Source organism: Paramisgurnus dabryanus, chromosome 19 (assembly GCF_030506205.2).
Source record: "Paramisgurnus dabryanus chromosome 19, PD_genome_1.1, whole genome shotgun sequence".
In the NCBI taxonomy this organism is placed as follows: Eukaryota; Metazoa; Chordata; class Actinopteri; order Cypriniformes; family Cobitidae; genus Paramisgurnus; species Paramisgurnus dabryanus.
In genome coordinates, this window is record NC_133355.1 from 20,370,910 (window position 1) to 20,391,923 (window position 21,014).

At 37.2% G+C, this 21,014-nt stretch overlaps 1 protein-coding gene across 6 annotated transcripts in view; it reads left to right on the plus strand.

The window, feature by feature from the left end:
* macf1a (microtubule actin crosslinking factor 1a) overlaps window positions 1–21,014 on the plus strand; it is a 181,465-nt gene that overhangs the window by 47,379 nt on the left and 113,072 nt on the right. For all 6 annotated transcript variants that reach the window (XM_073812743.1, XM_065292458.2, XM_065292460.2 and 3 more), the window contains exon 3: window positions 17,728–17,789. In XM_073812743.1, coding sequence (XP_073668844.1) covers window positions 17,728–17,789 — 62 coding nt within the window. The remainder of the gene's footprint in view (window positions 1–17,727; window positions 17,790–21,014) is intronic.

A 21,014-nucleotide genomic window follows, 5' to 3' on the forward strand; every position in this document is an offset into this window, starting at 1 on the left:
GTCTCTGTATTAACAATATTCTTCTTTTTTTACATATTATTCAAATCTCAAAATTGAAAATCGATTGCCAACACATCGAATGAATATTTTGAATAATCAAATATTCTGGTTCAGCCTTACTAAGTGAATCGTACGAAAACGTACAATGATATAATAAAAAAACTATAATAAAACCCCACCCGTAACCCTGCCCCTATCCCAAACTTCACAGGGTTGAAAAAACTGTATAGAAATGTACAAATGTGGTCGTCTGAATAAGCACAGATTGCGTTGCATTTAGTGGCATTGGCTATTTTGAATTATCTTCCAAAAGTTTTTTTTAAGGGGTACTTTCGTATCAGTTTAGTGAGTTCTACAACCACTATCATATTGTTATGACTGCTTGCCGTCTCTATAATCACACAGGATAGTTAAAGGGTAATTATGGCTGTAGAGATTGTGGTGGGAAAAACTATTGTCCCTGTCTTGATATGCATACTGTATGGGTGTGTTGGTGTTTTGTGTAGGAGTTTCCTGCAGTCCCTGAGCCTTGTTCGTCTTTATAGCACAATTGCGTTCCTCCCCTGCTGACTCAAATGGGACATAAATGATGTCAAATTTGTGTTGCTCCTCACGCAAACATTTTGCGTTTTGAGTCGTCTTTCTGCCACTCCTCCCAAATTTAGTTTGGGGACTTTTGTTTCAAAACGTGTCATTTCCTTTTTTTTTTTCATTCATTTTTGTTAATTATAGGTCAGTTCTGCTCTTTTGGTTTCAAAAAGATTTTGGTGACTGGCACATGCTTTTGATACTTTGGCCTATCAATTTCACACTATATTTTGTGCTGTTCCTACATAGCTTATCTTAATGCAGTGTAGTTAAGCTGATTTGTCTTGCATTGACTGGATGAAATCATTTTTTTTTTGTTGCATGTAGTTGTTGTGGCTGGTGTATAAGCTGGTTTTATATCAGTAACGCCCTTCCAAAAAGAGTCAAACTTTCAATTCTTAAGAAATTATAACTTGTATAAGTTTAATCAATAGAAATTAGTTTACAACTGCATATCACATATTTGACCTTCTAGCTTCCACAATCTTATCTTGTTGATATGTTATCTTGAAGACCATCTCAAAGTGAACCACTTACAGAACTATCAACCAATACTGGACAATGATTATTGTTGATTTCTCTACATATTATTTTTCAAAGAAATGCCTGGTACAGATATTATATTTTAAGAAAAAAGAGCAAAAGAAATGATAACTAATTTATCACTAATCCATCATCCTTCCCGGTCTTTGGAAAATCTTATCTTGGGACTGATAATACAATACTCGGATTGCAGGTACTTGGCTAATGACCAACTTTCGGTTTACCTCTTTTGCCAATGACCTCTAGGTTGCAGTGGGCCAGTATACACACACAAATACACAAAGTTAAATATTTTTTGGGAGGTTGGTCTCATATTCTTGATATCTGGTGCCCTTCTTGGAACAGTGTGGGAAAGTTGATTTCACCTTTTGAGCTGGCCTTCTTTATTGGCAATGGAACTTTCCCAGTAAATGAATGCATGTAAGATGTCCTGGGAGTACAGAAAAAGTGATTGAATAAAAGTGTGGGAAAAATGTAAATGAAAATGCAGTTCTTGCATTCATGGATATTAGTCCAGATCTTCTATACTGGTTATGGCCTGTTGATCAGATGAATGCATGATGGGGCCCGTGTTTTCTTTTTCCAATTTTTCTTCTTCTGGCCCCAGTTTTCCCAGTATTCCTTTTTTATCTTTGTCTGATTTTCCATCAAAAATTGCATTAATCTTAGTCTTTTCTTTGTGCTCTCCATCCCCTCTGTCCTTTATAGTTTGGCTTTACGTCCAGTGTCCTACACTTCAAACAAGCCGAGGATCTCAAGGGTCCCGTACTTCTCAACAGGACTGACCTAGAGTGGCTTGTTAAAAACGGATTACCTTTCCCTAATGAACCAGCTGTGCTTAAACTCATTAGCAGGGCCACTGACCATTTAATGTATTGTCGATTAAAGAAATGTGCATTGCTTCTGTTTGACAACATTTAGACCACCCTACCATTTAGGATCTTTTGGTCCCGTTTAGTCCCATTAGCTTTTCAAGAAAAGCTGACAAGTTTGAATGGTTTCATCCGTCCAAAGGCACCCCATGAGCATTACTCACATCTTACACACAGTGCTAGACACAAGGCTTTTCTTTTTTGGTGAAGTGGTCCCTCTTGGTGGCCCTTTCCCATGGTACAGTGCGTGACTGAGCACACACAAAGCTCAGCTGTGAAATTCTTCCTGCTAAACGCTCCAGATCATTCCTCATCTCGGGGAAACAGTAGTGTCTTAATGGTGAGCCTAGTTTATTTACTGCTACCAAGGTGCTATAAACTTCTGGCATCTTTATTACTACAAACAATAGCAATCCTATACCCCAGATTTGGAAAACATTGTGGCAACTTTCTCAAGTTCCCACAATTGGAGGAGAACGTGGGAGACGTATCAACTGGACTTTGTAGTAGATGTCTCCTTCGGTCTCTCAGAGGTAAATAAGGGTCTTTTATGAGGGGTCAAGTGGCTGACAGGGGGCAAGGCCGGTACCTAATTTACTGGTTTCCATGGTGATGACAGGAGCAGAGAAGAAAATGGGAGGTGATGATAATGTTCATTCACTCTGTTGCCTTGTATTTGTGTATCCTCGTCACATTTTACCCTTTCTTTTCATCTTTTCTTTCTTTCTTCCCCCTGTCTCTGTTCTTTCCCATTCCTGACCTCTTCGGAAATTTGTCTCTCTCACGACCTTCCTTCTATTATTTTCCCCAACCTTATTTTCCCCACTGTTAACCTTTGATTAACTAATTCTGTCGTCAACTCGGGAGGTTTGGCTCTCGGACATGATTCCTAAAAGAGGTGTTAAAGTAAATCTCTTCTTCATTCGTACCGTAGGCAGCGTCTCTCTTTACTTGCCTAATGACTCTGTGCTCCGCTTCCTGGCGGCAGAGGTAAAGTGGCTCAATAAAAAGACCTTTTAAATCTGCATTGAACCGAGGCCAGGCCAATCAGTCTTTGGTTGTGACGCAATCATGGTGTCACACCGACACAAACACTGTACTGGTCCCTTTAGGTTCAGCGACTTCACTGCAGATGAACTTTAAGGGCGAACACTAGTTGACAGTTAATGAAAGGGTGACCCTTTAGATTGACGTTAGTATAGTTAGCTGGGTTTATTTATGTAGGTCCATTCGCATTTGTCTCAGAGGCCTGTATCTGGCGTAGGTTCAGTTTGTCTTTGCCATTACATGGTCCACACGGAATTGCATGGTCCACCTAGTGGACACACTGTTATTTTATGAAACATTTTATTAAACATAAGGTTTTATTTTTGTATTAAGCTTACAATATAGTGTTTACTGCAGTGATTAAAATGTCATTATATCCTACCAAAGCTATTAATTTGATTTAACAATATCAGTCCGTTTTATCTGTGTATGACACATTAAGTGTCAGCACCATAATTTTCCCTATAAGGTTTCACATGGCTGTTATCTTCATGAATTATTCAGCATATACTTAATCCGTCTGCACGAATGTTTGTGTAGAGTCTTAAGGCAATGCTGTTTGTTGTGCGTTTGTCAGTGTGGGTATATCTGTAGTGTTGTCTGCTCTGTAATAAGCTTTACTCTCGTGTTAATGAGTCTGCAGCTCATGTAATATTTTTTTATATGACCCTTCAGGCATATTTTAAACAGGGCTGGGTAAGACATACTCCATTAACCTTGTCAAAACAAGTACATTTACTCCCTTTTATTCTACTGCATGCCAGTCAGTATTAGTAACTTCATTTTTAATACTGCAAAATTCGATATGGTGCCACTCCGGCAATTGTTTAGCTTAGGATTGTGTGTAAATAAGAATTATCTCTTTAAATGCATCACAGGTATTTCTGTCCTTTTAATGTTTTGTGACACTCGCCACTCCTATTGTCAGTTTCTGTGTTGCTTTACCCGTGCCCTTACTCTATGAGATTGCTGACGAATGTCATCATTATCAAGCAGGTTAAAAGTAACTGATCTGACATCAGCTGGGAGGCAGTGATGTCATGTCTTGTGACAGTGTTGTTGGTTGTGACAGTGCCCAATGAAGTAGGGCTGTGTATCCTCAAGTGCTGTGAGTGTTACAGGACTGCCCCCTATCTCATTTTCTTTGTATTGCATGTCAGTGTTGCAAAGATGTTGCTAATTTAACTACTTTTTAGAAAATATCCTGGGGAATTACTTTGTGCCCAGATTTAAAGGAACAGTATAAATTAAAAAATATTTTTTTGTCCTGTGTCATTTTAAACATATTGGGGTGGTTTCACAGACAAGGATTAGCTTAAACCTGTACTAGGCCTTAGTTTAATGCCTTACTAAAACATTACTGGTGTGCATTTTGAGGCAAAACAAAGGGCACTGATGTATTTTAATATATGTCAGTGCAAGTTGTTTTCAGTTTGGACATCTCTTATATTTATTTTAGTCTTGGACTGGTCTAATCCCTGTCTGGGAAACCGCCCCATAATGTAGTAATAATATAGTTTTATACTATAGTTTTTTTCATAAGATTTTTGACATTATGCAGCTCCAGTCATACAGCGACAGTTCAAGGTAAATGTCTCTTTCAAATAATGCCATATACTGGTAGGTGTCATACATTTTTTGTTTAAATTGAACCTATTGTTATTGGGGGTAATAAATCTTTTGTGTCCCCAGAGCACGTATGTGAAGTTTTAGCTCAAAATATCATATAGATAATTGATTACAGAATATTTCATCTTCTTCTTTTTATGTTAGCACCCTACGCCCTGTCTTTGTTTACACTTAGCATATTTCCTTTGACGTCTTGTTTGATTTGAAGGAGGAACACTGAACTAAACAGAAATTGTGGTGACATATTGTACTGTAAGTACACCAAATTTTATAAGACGGCGAGTGTGTATGTGGGTTTGAACATCAGGGCGACCTTGTCAGTAAGCCAGCCTGCTGAATTTCACATTGAAAATGTGCAAGTGATCGAGACAGATGCGTGTGTGTGTGCGTGTGTGTGTGTGTGTGTGTGTGTGTGTGTGTGTGTGTCTGAGAGAGAGAGATCCCAGCATCATTCAAACAGGCAGAGTCTCAAAGCCGTACAGAACAGTGTGGCCTTGTAATCTAATAATCATAATATAATATGCAGTGAAAGTGACACCTGTGACAGTAAGATATTTTTTGTTGGTTTGAATAGAGCAATTCATTTTACTACTAAAAAACAGTTTAGCCTAGTGAGCTTTGCTTAAAAGAAATGTTAAATGCCGCTTTAATTGTAAAGCGCTTTGGTTAAAGGCATCTGCTAAATGAATAAATGTAAACATAATGTAAATGTATTATACATGCACACATTAGATCGCAGTGTAGTAAATATTATCTCATCTCTCTTGCTGTCCATTGATATTTCTTCCCTCTGTGTTTCCATGTTATCAGTCCCTATAGGGGAAATTTGTTTTCCTACAGCTTACCTCAGAGACATCAGATGTCATTGTGACATTATTGTGTTTTCTCATTTAAACTAATCATTTAGGAGACCTTAAATGGGCCTTTTTGTGTATTAGAGAATGAGTTAATGCATGTTTGAGTGTTTGATCTCCAGGTATCTCTTGTTCTTATTTAAAAGTATATCCAGACAGACGCATAGCATTCATACATCAGGAACTTTTTTGTTGTACTGCCTTTAAGTGAATTTAAAATTATTTAAACTTATTTGAAAATGAGTCGATTATGTTGTTTTGAAATGTGATATGATAAATATTAATGGATTTACAGAAAGCTCATAAAATACCTTATTTACAAATAAATACATTTAAGATTTAGGATTTAACACAAATGCTTAACAACAATCTTCATTTTCCTATTTCAAGATTTTCTTCATTAAACATATTGTATTTTTTATTATTTTCTTTTGATTTTGGAGTGAACACACATTTGTTACGCATATAAAGTTTTAGTACAAAATACCATATGGATAATTTATCATAACATGTTTAAATTGCCACTATGTTGGTGTGAAAAAAATGTGTTATTTTTCGGTGTGTCTTTTTAAATGCAAATGATCTCTGCACTAAATTGCAGTGGCATGGTTGGATAGTGTAGATTAAGGGCAGAATTATCTCCTTCTGACATCACAAGGGGAGCCACATATCAATGACTTATTTTTTCACATGCTTGTAGAGAAACCAAAACAAAGTTATTGGGTTGATCTTTTTCACATTTTCTAGATGATTGAAGCAATGGAGACCCAATTATAGCACTTAAACATGGAAAAAGACGGATTTTAATGATCTTTCCACTTAAAATCATTTTAAGCATATGGGTGATTCTCATGAAATCCAGTGTCCATTCTCACAAAATCCATGTCCAGCATCAAAAAAAAAACTTGAAGCCAATTTTTTTGGCACATATAAGATTAAGGTCTGAACTTACTATAACCATTCTTTTTAGAGGATTTAAAACTTATTTCCTATAAAAATGTTTAATTTTTTAGCATTAGCATTGCCGCTACATGATATTACATTAAATATATGCATTTACAAACTCATGTTTCGTAATGAGAACTAAAAAGTTGTCTAGGTACTATGACAAACAAAATTTAAATTTTTATCTGGAGAGAAAAAATAAGAACTGCTTACCTGGTAGCCATCTTGAGTGTCACAGTCAATTATGTCCCTTCCAACTATTTTTTTTTTTAAATGTTAGTTCCTTGAGGGCTTAAACAATGATTGAAAATTGTTGTGGAGGATGAGAATTTTTTTTCTTAGACACATTTATATTCCTTATTATTGTCTCCACATTTACCAGTGATCACCAAATATCACATGTTTCTTTACTGTAAATGTTTATAGTATAATATGCACTGAATCATTTTATTTTTTAGATTTTTTAATTATAAATATTTCCATTACCAAAATCCAGTCATGGACACATTGCGGTAATGAAAAATTTCCCCTTAAATGTGGAAAAAACAACAAAATTGGTTTGTATGATGTAATTTGAAATCATGTGCAAAATAGTACATGAAGAGATGTTTGTACCTGTATGCGTCTTATTTTGATATCATTTACTTTTTTATCAAACCGTTTCATGACACCTCATAAGTCTAATTTTGCGAGAATCACCCATTTGCTGAATATGTAAATGTAACAATAAACTAGTCACAAGATTCACCCTAATAACTTAAAGGGTTAACTTTTATTCAACTTTTTAATCCTTACAATCCTTAAGATTCCATCTTTACTTTTCATCTCCTTTCTTTTTCATTGTAATGTGACGCTAGATTTGTTTTCACACTAACCAAGTTGTAAACCCCATGTCTCGAGTGGTTACACACCACTGCCACAGATTTGCAGTTGTCTTAGCACATTTTCCTCAGTCCGTCTCCTCCCTGTCATGCTAAAACCTATATTTTTGTCCCTTTGTCTCTTGTATTTCCCCTTTTTACTTTTTTAAAGATATGATACCATAAGACATGTAGAAATGATGCAACTAGTGATCTGTGATTGGACCGACAAATGACACCAGTGGCAGATTATTGGATGTCCCCCACATGAGGCACATGACATTGCATGACACCTCCCAATGAGTCAAGGGACTAATGTGGCCACCTGTCACAGCAAAACCACAAATATTCTTTGGGTACGCCCAAAAAGACCGGCTGTGGTGATCATATCACCAGCACAAAAAACATAGCGCCATCTGTGTTCAGTATAAAGTCAGCTTTAAATACTCCCATTTACTTATCAAGTTATCTTCATTTCCATATTTCAGTCTCTCGCTCACATAGACATGCGTTTACAGTAAGACCCTCCAGGTGCTTTGACTAAACAGTTAGTCATACTGAATCACTGCACTATGACCACATACTGTACAGTCTCACTAGTGTTTAACAAACAAACAAAGCTCTATAACACAACATCGCTCTTATGTCATTCGCACATTCAGCAAATGTAACTCATCCCAAATGAGACGGGGGCAATGGCCACCACACACCCTTCAACGCTATTTGCCTCTTTGCTCCCTGACAAATGCACCGCTCTGTGCTCTCCGTAGAAGGTCTCGTGTAAATATGGAAGAGAGCGACAGTGCTTACTCATAGCAACAGATACACAAGCATAAACAGATGCACGCTTTGACATCCACAGCGCATGAACATTTAACCGAGGAGAAGCACAGGCTAGTAGAGGAAGGATAGAGAGCCATGTGGTCTGACACAGAAAAGGGAAACATTATTTCTTGCTTCAGTTTTCTGTGTATTTTTATTCTTTGCCTTTATAACGGCTCTCAGAGCAATAGCTAAAAGCATGTCGCTTGTTTCACAGGAAAGGAATTCGGTGGAAGTGTGTCAGATAGTGAGACGAAATGAGAAGGAGGGAGTGCAGAGAGGAAGACTTGGTTAAGTTATTAGTCTCAGCACAGTTACTTTTTCTAAGTGAAGTTGGAGAGCGAAAACGTATATTTTTGACCAGTTCCTGCTGTTTTAAAGATTTAAAACGGATGCAAACAATGACGATTTAGGTAGATAGGTATTTATTTTTTGTATTATTAAATTTGAGTCGTGATTTGGAAGTCTCTAAGTTTGATCAAGCGATGGACTCTTTTCATCCGGCCGTAATCGGACCAGTGCTGTTTGTGGCAGTTCACTTGCTGACGGCAACTGGAATGTGGCTGTACCGTAGACGCCAGAACTCCAGACGTGCGGTTTATCTTTCTGGTAATGCACATCTCTCTCTCTCTCTCTCAATCTGAAAGGGAATCTCTTGGCTTTCCTCTTTAGGCTCCACCTCTTCCTGTTAAATTTATGCTATGCTGATAGTATCTTACACTGTCAAAAAAGGTACAAAGCTGTCCCTGGGGCAGTACCCTTTAACAAGGTCCTAATATTTACTATTTAGGGACAAATATGTATTTTTATACTGCCAATATGTACCTTTAAAGTACGATTATGCACTCTTTGGGTACTGTCCCAGTGACCACCTTGTACCTTTATTTCTGAGAGTGTAGCTGCACTGCTTCATGTATGGACTCAGTTATGTATGGAAATGTAGATATACTACTTCCAAGGTAGTCTGATATCTTGCTGTGATCATCTGCTGTGAATGTTTCGGTGCATTGTAATAGCATGTACCGTACGTTTTCACACAGAGCATTAAATCATCACTTCAAAGCTTTTGATATTGAAACATGATGTGTAGCTTTGCTGTTATTTACACAAACAGCACACCTTCGTGTAGTCCTGTTCAGATACACCATCAATATTAATCTGTGTCACACCTGCTCCCAAAAAATTGTCTACTCAAATTGTGTACTTTTCATTTCAGCAATGTGTTTATTTTTGCACATCACTTTTCAAATGCTGTCTTGACTACATTACCCTTTACTATGTTACTACCCTACTGCTGCTAAAATATGTGTAGGGATGTTTACAACAATTTTCTTCTGTAATCAGAGCCATATTGCACTGGGCGGCGCTACTTAATTTATTTTTATTCACTTTGTGTTTTGTTGTATTGTTGTTGCACTGTCTTGCGTCTTGCACTGTCTTTTTTGCATTGTCGCTTGTCTGGCACTGTTTGCACTTTGATGCACACATTCACTTAATGCGGCTAGTTTAAGATTTTAAGGGAAACACCACTGTTTTTCAATATTTTACTACCTCAACTTAGAAAAAATGAATACATACCTATAATTTTTCAATGCGTGCACTTTTAATCTTTGTAAAGCGGCTTGTGAATATATTAGCATTTAGCCTAGCCCCATTCATTCCTATGGCCCCAAACTGGGATGAATTTATGAGCCACCAAACACTTTCATGTTTTCCCTATTTAAAGACTGTTACATGAGTAGGTACACGAGTGAGTATGGTGGCACAAAACAAAACTTTTGTTTGGATCCTAAGGAATGAATGGGGCTAGGCTAAATGCTAATGTTTTCTTTTAAGTCCTTAGCTCCTTAGTTTTGTTTAATGTAGTTCAGGGTCTATATGTTGCAAAATTTGAGATTTACACATCATATGAAAGCTATAAAAAGCTTTCAATTGATTGATGTATGATTTGTTACGATAGGACAATATTTGGCCGAGATACAACTATTTAAAAATTTGATACCTGCAAAAAAACAGTGGGAAAATCGCCTTTTTAATGTATTGGTCCTTGTCTTATTTTTGTGGTGTAATATGGTTTATCATTTATTAAGTATCGTGTTGTGTTATTGAATATGTGTGGTTTGTTTTTTTGAATGCAATCTAATTTCCCTTAGTGGGATTAGGGATAATAAAATTGAACTGAACTGAACTTAAAAGTTGTTCAAATGAAGTCCTTAGCAACTGCATCCACTCACAAAAATAAAGTTTTAATATATATTTACTGTAGGAAATTGACCAAATATCTTCATGGAACATGATCTTTATATAATACCCTAATTATTTTTGAAATAAAAGAAACATTTATAATTTTCACCCATACAATGTATTTTTGGCTTTCTCTACAAATATACCTGTACTTGTGACCTGGTATATACACGTAAATGCATATCTGTCATTGTACATAATTCGTGTGTTCCCCAGGGTGAAAATGCTGGTTTGATTTTTACTGCATAGTTGTAGGTGAAGGTCACATGCTGCCATAGGTAATGTTAATAGTCCTCATTTGCAAATGTGTGAAAGTCAGTGGGACAAAGGGGAATTATGCGACAGAGTTTGTCTGTCTGTCAGTGTTTATGTAACTGTCATGTGGTCTGTAGAAATCTCTCTAGTGTATGACAGCTGTCACCAGCTGTGTGTGATTTGAGAAATTTTAAAGCGAAAGAGGTACAATGCTGCTCCACAGAGATTATTATTAGCTACAACAGGAAGTATAGCGGGACATGGGTGTGGGTAAACCCGCCAGGGTTGGGTACGTTCCATTATAAGTATATTTGTATGTGTCTGTCTGAGGATGTTTTGTGCTGGCGATCACCTTTCGTCCTTTGTGTTGTACTATGATGCGTGAAGATATACAAATGTGGTAGACCTCAAGTCTAGATGGTTTATTTGGTACACAAAGTTAAAACAAACTAATGCCAAAAGTTATCCATCATTTCCAGTGTCCTTTTAGGTCAGTGCTTGTCTGGGTCTCACCACAATGCTTCTAACAGACTTTTTTTAATGGTTTAAATACTGGCTGTTGTTACAAAGGCTTACTGCTTTGGTCGTAACGCCCTTTTATTTCTGAGAATTAGCCTGGAGTGAAATATTAGGCCTTCATGTTTTCTGCCATACGGGTGTGTTATATTTACAGTACACACAGTATAGCATGTATTTGATTTGCTATTTTATTTTTACATATAGGCTAACCCGTACGTGGACCAATTTTTCAAAATGGATTTTTTTTATCTAAAGTTGTAAACACAGCTGTACATAAACAAATTATGGTAACACTTTACTGGAAGGGGTGTGACAACATTAAGTATCAATCATTCAATAATGTCATTTTTAAGATGACATTGTTTGAGATGTCTTTATGACGACAACTTGACATTAAGCAATACATCATATCTTGTCATGACAACTTGTCATTACTAAGACAACATAACGACCACTTTTTACCAGTGATATAAATTGAATTTATCATTAAAATGACATTAAGTGCTACTCTCATATTTATAACAGTGTCATGAATATTTTTCTTGACCTAAACTACAGTGGTGAAAATATAATTTGTCATTAAAATGTCATTAAGTGTTAATATTCTGTTAAATAGTTTTATAACACCATTATTAATATTCTTAAGTCCATAATTTTTTTAAGGTTTTTCCAGGTGTTTAAGAAATAAAATCAATTATCCAATAATAATAGTAATAATAATAATAGTTAAAATTGTTAGTTATATTTTATTGCATTTGGTAACCCATTCAGTTAAAATTAAATGTAAGAAGTACAATAATGAGTTAATTACATTAAATTAATTAAATTAAAGGAACAGTATGCAAGAAATTTATATCAATTAATCATAAAATGGCCCTGAAATGTCACTAGACATTAAGAAATAATTTTCATTTCAAATACTTATATCACTGACAACAGTGGTCTGGCCTCGATATTGTCATTTAAAAAGTGGAGTTGCAGCCCTCAACTGATGTTTATGTTGTCATGTTGTGTATTGGCCACCAGTTGTGTGATTGCAATACCAGTTTTGGCCACAATCCTACATACAGTTCCTTTAATTAATGGTTTTGTTAGAATTTTTTTCAGAACCCTCTGTGTGTATTGTGCACATACATAAAGTTAAGTATAATCTTTTGATGTGTCTGTTGCATTTTGTTAAGGTATTTAAAATAATTTGACACATTATTAACACTTAAATGACATTTTAATGACAAGTTAATTTGTACCACTGTAAGTTGAGGTCAAGAAAAATATTCATGATGCTGTTATAAAACTATCTGACAGAGTATTAACACTTAATGACATTTTAATGACAGTTTAATGTAATGTTAACCAATAAAGCTAGGTAGTTTATTAAGTTTGCTTATTATTCTGCCATGTCATGTTAATGACAGGTTTATGACAAGTTATGATGTATTGGTTTATGTCAAGTTGTTATAACAAAGACATCTCAAACAATGTCATCTTTGCATTAAAAATTACATAATTGAACAAATGACACTTAATGACAGTTGTCATAAATGTGCATAAAATCTCCTTCATGTTTATCACACGTCTCATGTCATGATTATGAAGGTGTCGTGTCAGTCTTATGAACACCCCTTCAAGTAAAGTGCTACCCAAATTATTAATAAATAATAAATGAGGATAATTGTCTCATATATTTAAGGAATAATTGATGATGGTTCATGGTAATGTGGCACGACACAAAGCAGATGTTTATTATTTTTAATTATAGCACGAGGCTGTTAAATGCTGTATTCTGATTGGTTAAGAAATGTTCCACGTGTGTTAATTATTAATTAAATTGTGGTATAAGCGGAATATTTCACTCCGGTCCCTTGAATTATTTGGATATAATGCACACGCACAGTATAACAGCACTTACATAATTTAAAGGACCGGAGTCAATTATTTCGACTATACCAAAGTTACCACAGACATTGCCAAGACATTGCTCTTGAGGTTATTTTAAGGCATTTGACAGGTCAGATGTGCGTTTATCAAAAAATAATGCATAGATGTGAAATCAAAATAAAGCATTTAAGAGCCTCTTGGTATAAACTGTGGTAACCACCTAAAATCAATCCTCCATGTTACTGTGGTAACTAGGTTTGGTTTTGCTAAATTTGGAACCCAGGTCACAAGAAGGCCAGATTTAATATGAAATAATAGGATAGTGCCCCGCTGGGGGGAGGTCTGCCAATTGCATAACTTACACACTGGCAGAATATGAATTTCCTGGGTGTCATTTTTAGTTTACGATAAAGAACGTCACCATTAGTTGACCCCTTCCCATAGTTTCCAAAGATTGTACTTGTTGTCATTCACATGCGGAGAAAGCAGGACGAGACAGGATGACACAAGCTGTGCCAGCCTCCTAGTGCCACTACGAAGAGAGGGAGTAACATAGCCAAGTTACAGTGCTTTCAAAACAGACCAGACGAAGACGCGGAGAAGGGAGTGCTGTCCAACCGAACCTGATGAGAGATTAGACGTGATGACCACAGAGAGACAGAGAAAGAGAGGAGGGATAAGCACTCTGTGTGGCATTAGGAGCGTAAGCTTTATCTGGTATTTATAGTTCAGACAGAGGGCCGCAGGAGGAAAGAACGACGCAACAACAGGCTCTCGCAAAATCGGATGAGAAACGGGAAATATGGAATAATGGAGTGAAGACACAGAGAGATAGTAGCATAAGTGAATAAACCACCAGAGGAAATTACAAGCTTCATCATCTTGCCTGCCTCCTGTGTTTTTAACGGATGAGGAAGGAGTGGGAGAAGCATCTCGGCTGTCCTGTATTCACATTGATTGTGTGTGAACACTTGTGATGGAGTCTACATGCTAATCAGGATCATTCCTTGTCGCTTTTCCAGATTACATCTGCTCGATTGGTTGTGTGTTTGTGTTTTGTCGCAGCTTTATGAGATCACGGTAGTTGCCTCTGTTTTGCCGGCTCGAATGCTTGTGATTTCAGCACAGCATCCTGCTGCAATATGAAATGGAGATTTAACTTTTTTTTACTTTGCTTGTCCGGTGTATTGATTCATCCCTGAAACTCCCCAGGTTTCATCACCTGTCCTTTTTCCCACAGATGCTTTTACTTTCACTTTCAATCTGGCCCTGCTTTCTTTACTTCAGTACAGATATTCAGTGCGTATGTGATGACGATGTAACAGCTTGAAGACTAACACAGCCAGATTTTCTCTCTCTATCTCACACACACAACTGTGCCATTGCACTTTGGCTCTCGATTGGACCTTTTCATCCTGCATCACAGGACTCTTTATGATAAGAACCTTTCGATTTGCTTGCTTTGTGCGGTAGTTTAAAGCTTTTTTATGTGTAATTTGCATTGACATTATGGGAAATAAGAACATAGATGTCACCAATCTGCAGAGGATGACATCATCATACAGGGACACTCGCTGATCTCAACATGCTGTCGCAAGAACTTCCTGTCAACAGTTCAGATGAGCATGAAGATTCTTAATTTGAGTTGTTTATTTCTTCTGGTTCACATCTAATCAAAACTCAAGACTCTCAAAGGCAAAGAGACTCAAATTCGACAGCAACTGCAAAAAGATTTATTATTCATACACAGGAACTGAGTTGTGAGAGATCGAACGTGAGGTGAGGAGAAGAACAGATCTACTGTGGTCGAAGGGAGGAGGGGAGCGAAGCTCTTATTAGTTGGAGGGAGGAGCTCCGAAAGAGTTTGACATGCACGTGTGAGTCGAGCTGCTCCTCTGAGCTGAGCTTTGATATGGCAGCCACGGCCAAACCAGCAAACCAAGTGGGAACGTGGGAGCTGTAGATGGTAAACAAGAAGGAACGAACTTGTTCCTCAGAAGAGAAAAGGGAGGGCATGGTTGGTTATTCTGGAAATCGGAAGGAATAAGCTGCCAAAGGACAACAACACAGAATGTGGCCTGAATATTGCAATGAACGCAGTCTGAATGCTCATCTGCACATGCTCATGTGCTGCACAGGTCAGTTTCTATTTGTGTTCCTGCGCGTACGTCATCACCTATTCACACGGACATGACTGTGATTTGTGTGTTTACTCTCCTGGAGAAGATTTGCTCTTTGGTGATGATGTGTGCACACTGTTGTACAAGTGACACTGTGTGCCCACGTGTGTGTGAGCGGTTATACGGTAATTGCACAGTGACTCACTGTCTTGTGGAATGACAACATGTACTTCTCTGTGGCACACGTGGTCAAAGAGGTCACTACCAGGGAGTATCACTCGTTACTTCCTTTAATAGTGCATTTGCAATAGTGTTGGATGCAATGCATGCATGCATTGACAAGTTTTGTGGAGAAACCCGACGAGGTGTGTGCCGTACTTGCCTTGATAAAACAAAGGCGGTGCACATTATTAAGGTATTACACATAAAACTCTTGGGAATCCTGTTTTGCATCACTGGTATGTTGGTAACTGTGCAGTGTGGCGTTTATGCAAATATTGGTTGAATAGCAGTTTCTGTTCATTCTGTGTTCATGTTAATTTTTTGAGGCCGCACATAGCTTTATAACCTGATTCATCTTACTTTACAAGATTGTGGGGTGTTCTGTACAGGGTCATGTCAGTGTGTGTATTTGCGAGCAGGATGCTAAATCGCCTAAAATCATGTGGTTGCTTAGAATTGCCATGTCGCTGTAGCAACCGTATCAACTGTAGCCTCACAGTTGGTGTCTAAAAAGAAAGTGTGAGAAAGGATCGGTATCAGGAACTTGTAAATGACCAGGACTAAGTGATAAATTTCTATTCTTTGCTTGACTGCATCACTGCCCCGGCATGTTCAGAGTTCAAACACAGCAAGTCTTACATGGCTGTAGTTCATTGTTTTATTCAAAAGAATTAAACTTTACGCATATCAACAACATCCGGAGTCAGATTAAGGCTGGGCTAGGAAATATTAAAGACATAATATATGTAGATTCTGCACAGCTGTGTGTATATATACTGTGTATATATATGCTGCCACATCACCAGGTCAAACATCAAGCTGTTATTCATTCACCATGGCTGTCTAAGCCTGTATTCATTTATGTGTGATTTCCTTCTAATGTTTTGGAAAATGTAGGTCAGGTGAGAACTGTAATGAACCTATTAAACTGGTCTTTTTTTAAACTTCCAGCCTAGTTTTCAGTTTTATCAAACTGCTTTTATTACAGCTAATAGTGTGTCACAATAATCCTCTTTAATCTCTAGCTAATGTTTCGTGTTGTGAATTTAATATGCATGTTTTGCTAAATTATGTGCCAACAGGTTAATAATTAAAGGACACCTATTTCATTGCTAAAAACAAGGTTATTTTGTGTATTTGGTATAATACAATGTGCTCGCGTGGTTTATGGTTAAAAAAACACATTATTTTCCACATACCATACGTTTTTGTAGCTCCAGATTTCACTCTCTTCCTTAAACGCATGGTTTGAAAAGCGCTGTGTCTCTGATTGGCCTGTTAATCTGTACGTTGTGATCTGTACGGAAATTGATGCTCCTTACCATGTTTGAAAGGTTCGCTCACAATGCAATGCTGACAGGAGTTGATTTACAGGCTGTGAGTTTGAAGCGGGATGAATTCTGATAATGTCGGTCTTTACTACATCACCAATCCCAAAGCACAGCGTTTCAACAACATGATGAGGGCAATGAGCTTTCACTCTTTGCTTCATTCATATTGTCCGATTCACATTTTTACATTTCCTTTGGTGTGTAAGTGTGTATTAGTACATGTTAATGATATGCAAAATGTACATGCCCCAAAGTAAACAATGACGCCAGTTTTCGTTTCCAACGTAAATCTCTTTTTTTTGGACTACAACAAACACACGGATTGTAGGCAACAGTTTACTTCCTGGGATTGGTGATGTAGTTTTCATAATTCCTCCCGCTTTGACTCACAGCCTGTAAGTTAACTCTCGCCAGCATTGCATTTGGAGCGAATCTTTTAAACATGGTAAGAAGCTTAACATTTCAGGCCAATCACAGGGTACAGATTAGCTGGCCAATCAGGGACACACAACTTTTCAAATCGATGAGTTTTGTACAAAATCTGTGCGTTTTAGGAAGAGAGTGAAATATGAAACTACAAAAAATGTACGGTATGTGGAAAATAATGTGTTTTTTAACCATAAACCACGCAAACACATTGTATTATACCAAATATACAAAATAACGTTTTTTTTTTTTTTTTAAATGAAATAGGTGCTCTTTAAGATTTTAATCGTTGCGACTTTACTGATCATCCAAATGCACAAACAGCTGATAACACTCCAAAGACTAAGGAAAACATGAAATCGCATCATATGACGAATTGCTTTTTGATAGTGTCCCTTTCTGTGTTAAAAATGTGTGCTATTTAAAGCAATGCCATCGAGAACTGTTGTAAATAATACAAACCAATATCATGATGGTGTAGACTTCCTGTCTTAACCCAATCTCTCTTCCTCTCTTCTCTCCCCTTCCTTTCTATCTTTTCAATGTTTTTTCCTCTGTCTCTATTTTCACAGATGAACGAGACAGGGTGCAGAAGAAAACTTTCACGAAATGGGTCAACAAGCACCTCATAAAGGTAAAGTCCAGCTGGGTTATTTTGGTCATTTCTGCTGCAGTGCACAAAGATAAGGCCCGCTAGCCAAAGGGTTTCTTTGAACACACACACACATTTACACTTTCACACAGGACTCAACACAGGGCCTGAAATTCAGCGCAGGACTGGGGGTGTCCGCCTTATGTCACGACTTTAAGGCACACGTCCACATTTTGGGAATCTAGCTTATTCACCGTATTCCCCCAAGTTAGATAAGTCCATACATACCTTTTTCTTCTTTTTTGACTCTGAGCGAACTCTTTACTCCTCACCACTGGGTTTCACAGGTGCTGCCAGCAAATCACTTCCTCCCAAGTAGCGTGGTTTCATCTTCTGAGAATACAGTTCCCTGTATGTATACGTTTAAAAGATCGCTGTGTCTCATATGACCTTGTTATTTGTACACTAAGTGACTATACAAATCACAACATATACGAAAATGTTTGCGTTATTTTGTCACTTATTGGGGAGCAGTATGCTAGCTGGAGCCATTCACTTACAGTCTTTGTGCTAAGCTAAGCTAGCGGGGGGTGCGTCAGACAGAGTTACAGCACGCACATGGATGAAAAAAGCTATGTATGGTCTTATCTAACTCTGGGGGATACGGTGAATAAGCTAAATTCCCAAAATGTGTGCATGTTCCTTTAAATGGCACATATTATGCCCAGTTTTACAAGATGTAATATATTCTCAGGTGTGCCTAGAATGTGTCTGTGAGGTTTCAGCTTAAAATACCCCATAGATTATTTGTTATAGCATGTCCAAAATGCCCCTATTTGTGTGGGAGCAAAAGTACGCTGTTTTCATGTGTGTACCTTTAAATGCAAATGAGCTACTGCTGATTTCTGTGAATACAGTCTGAGACAGTAATATATTTACCATTAGTGCTACAATGTGCTAACAAACACATTTAGAAAAGCTTTTGGATAAAAGCAACCAGTCAGTCAGTGGCCGTGGGCGGAGCTTTGTTTGTGTGACATCACATTAACAAAAGAATCAAAACTGCATGTCTAATGAGACGGCTTTGGTTTAATGGGGGTTAAAAATGAGAGGGATTTTTTTTTTCATTGTAGGTTTGGTATGTTCACACACTGTCAACACACATTTATGTCCAAACACCTTGTAAAAGTAGAATTTGCATAGCATGTGCCCTTCAACAAGCGGTTTGCGCACAATTTTGAATTGAGAAGTTCACACACACACATTTATTCACTTATGCATTTATTCACACATAACCTAATCAAATAATTTTGTCTGTCATTTCATAATTAGCAGAACTGTGTACCCCTTGCTTCACTGACTACAGAGCAAAGAATGCTGGGTATTTCAAGGGTAGGGCAGGTGACCATTCACAGGACAGCCAAAGTTATGAGGTTATAGATGGTGATCTCATAACTCTGACGGTAATGTAGGTCAGAACATGAGGAATGAGATACTGTTACACAGCATTGCTGTAACCTTAGACACTGAAAGTAGTTTAGCAGCGTGACCCTTATGGTCATGAGAATACAGACACATTTCTGCTCCGTCTACCCTTTGCACTTCATACTTGAACAGCGCAGACTGAACATGACTCGTCATTTTGTCTCGTCTTGACAGATTTGTTATAATTCTGATTGTTTCTGACATCGATCTGTTGTAGCATTGCTCACATCGCTTGTCATCTAGGTCATTACAAGGTACTATGTAGGTGATGAGACCTGTTAGCATTTTTGTTTACACGTCTCTCTTCATCTCTGGCAGGTGTGTGTGTGTTTAGCCCTGGGCAGTGTTATAATGTATATGATTTGTGTATTTTGTGAGTGCACCTTTTGCACACTCCTAACATAAACTATGACCTGTTTGCAAAAATGTTAAACAGGTTGGAGAAGGTTTGTACAACATACCTGTGCACGTGACCAGAGGCTACAGTGCAGGAAACATCTGACTGTGACATCTTCATTATGTAAAACCCGACCACATGGGGATTAGCACAGTGCCCAAGTTTAGCTTGTTGTTCTCTGTGGCTATGGAAATGGACATCTCTTGATAATACGCTTGAGATAAACAGCAAAATGAAAATGAGAGAGGCAGGTGTGAAGAGAAATTATTAGAGTCAAAAAAGTACAGTACAGTTTTAAGGGAACATTAATTCATAAAGATTATGTTCACAATTCAAATGAAAATAATTTTTTATATAAAATGAGTAAAGATTTAGGCCACTTATTAAATAAGCACACTTGTGACACTAACTTTGTTAACCCCTTATTACAAATTGGTTCAGATTTTCCTTGCTTTTGTTAAGTAGACAGCATTTAAAATGTTCTCATTATTTTGGCATTACATTGTGCATCTACATTAATGCATTTGCCAGATGCTTCTATCCAATGCAACTTAAAGTGCATTACAAGCTATGCTTTTTATTTGGAATAAAAATCATGAATGACATAATTTTATAGGCTAACCTGGACGTTAGCGGGATACTGGTCCCCCCAGAAAAAAAAACAACATAACATTTTACCTTAGACTTTTGGATTATCGCAAAAAAGCTCTGTGTTTAACAACATTTTAAGACAGAAACACGTTTTTTCTAAACAAGTTAGCAGGGCTCAACATAAAGGACTGCCCGGTCGCCCGGGGCAAGCGTGAGAGACGTTCGGGCCAGTAAACAGTATTGTCACTTGCCCGATCGGGCCAGTGCTTCGCCTTCAGTCACTTAAACATATTGTATGTATGTATTATTATGGAACGTTATCATCGTGACACATTTTAAGCTTCACAAACGTTAACTTCTCAGAAATGTCATGAGGTTTCTCCTTCCTTATTGGTTGTTGTAAATGTGTGTTTACATTTAAAGTCGGGAGCCTTTTTTGTTGGAACATGTCTGTTGTATATGTATACAATTATATTTTACTTTTGAATTATTATTTTTAAATATGTGACATTCACTGAAATCTTCTTTAATGGGGTCAGTGAAAATTTTGGCAGGGCAAGTTAAAACCTGAACCACTTGCCTGACTGGGCAAGTAGCTCACAAAAAATGATTTGCGTTGAGCCCTGCATTAGGGCTATTAAAAGATCAATCGCGATTAATCTCATATAAAATCAAAGTTTGTTTTTATATAATATATGTGTGTGTGAACTGTGTGTAATTATTTTGTATATATCAATACACATATGGATGCATGTATTTAAGAAACATTTACGTACATGTACATACTACATATA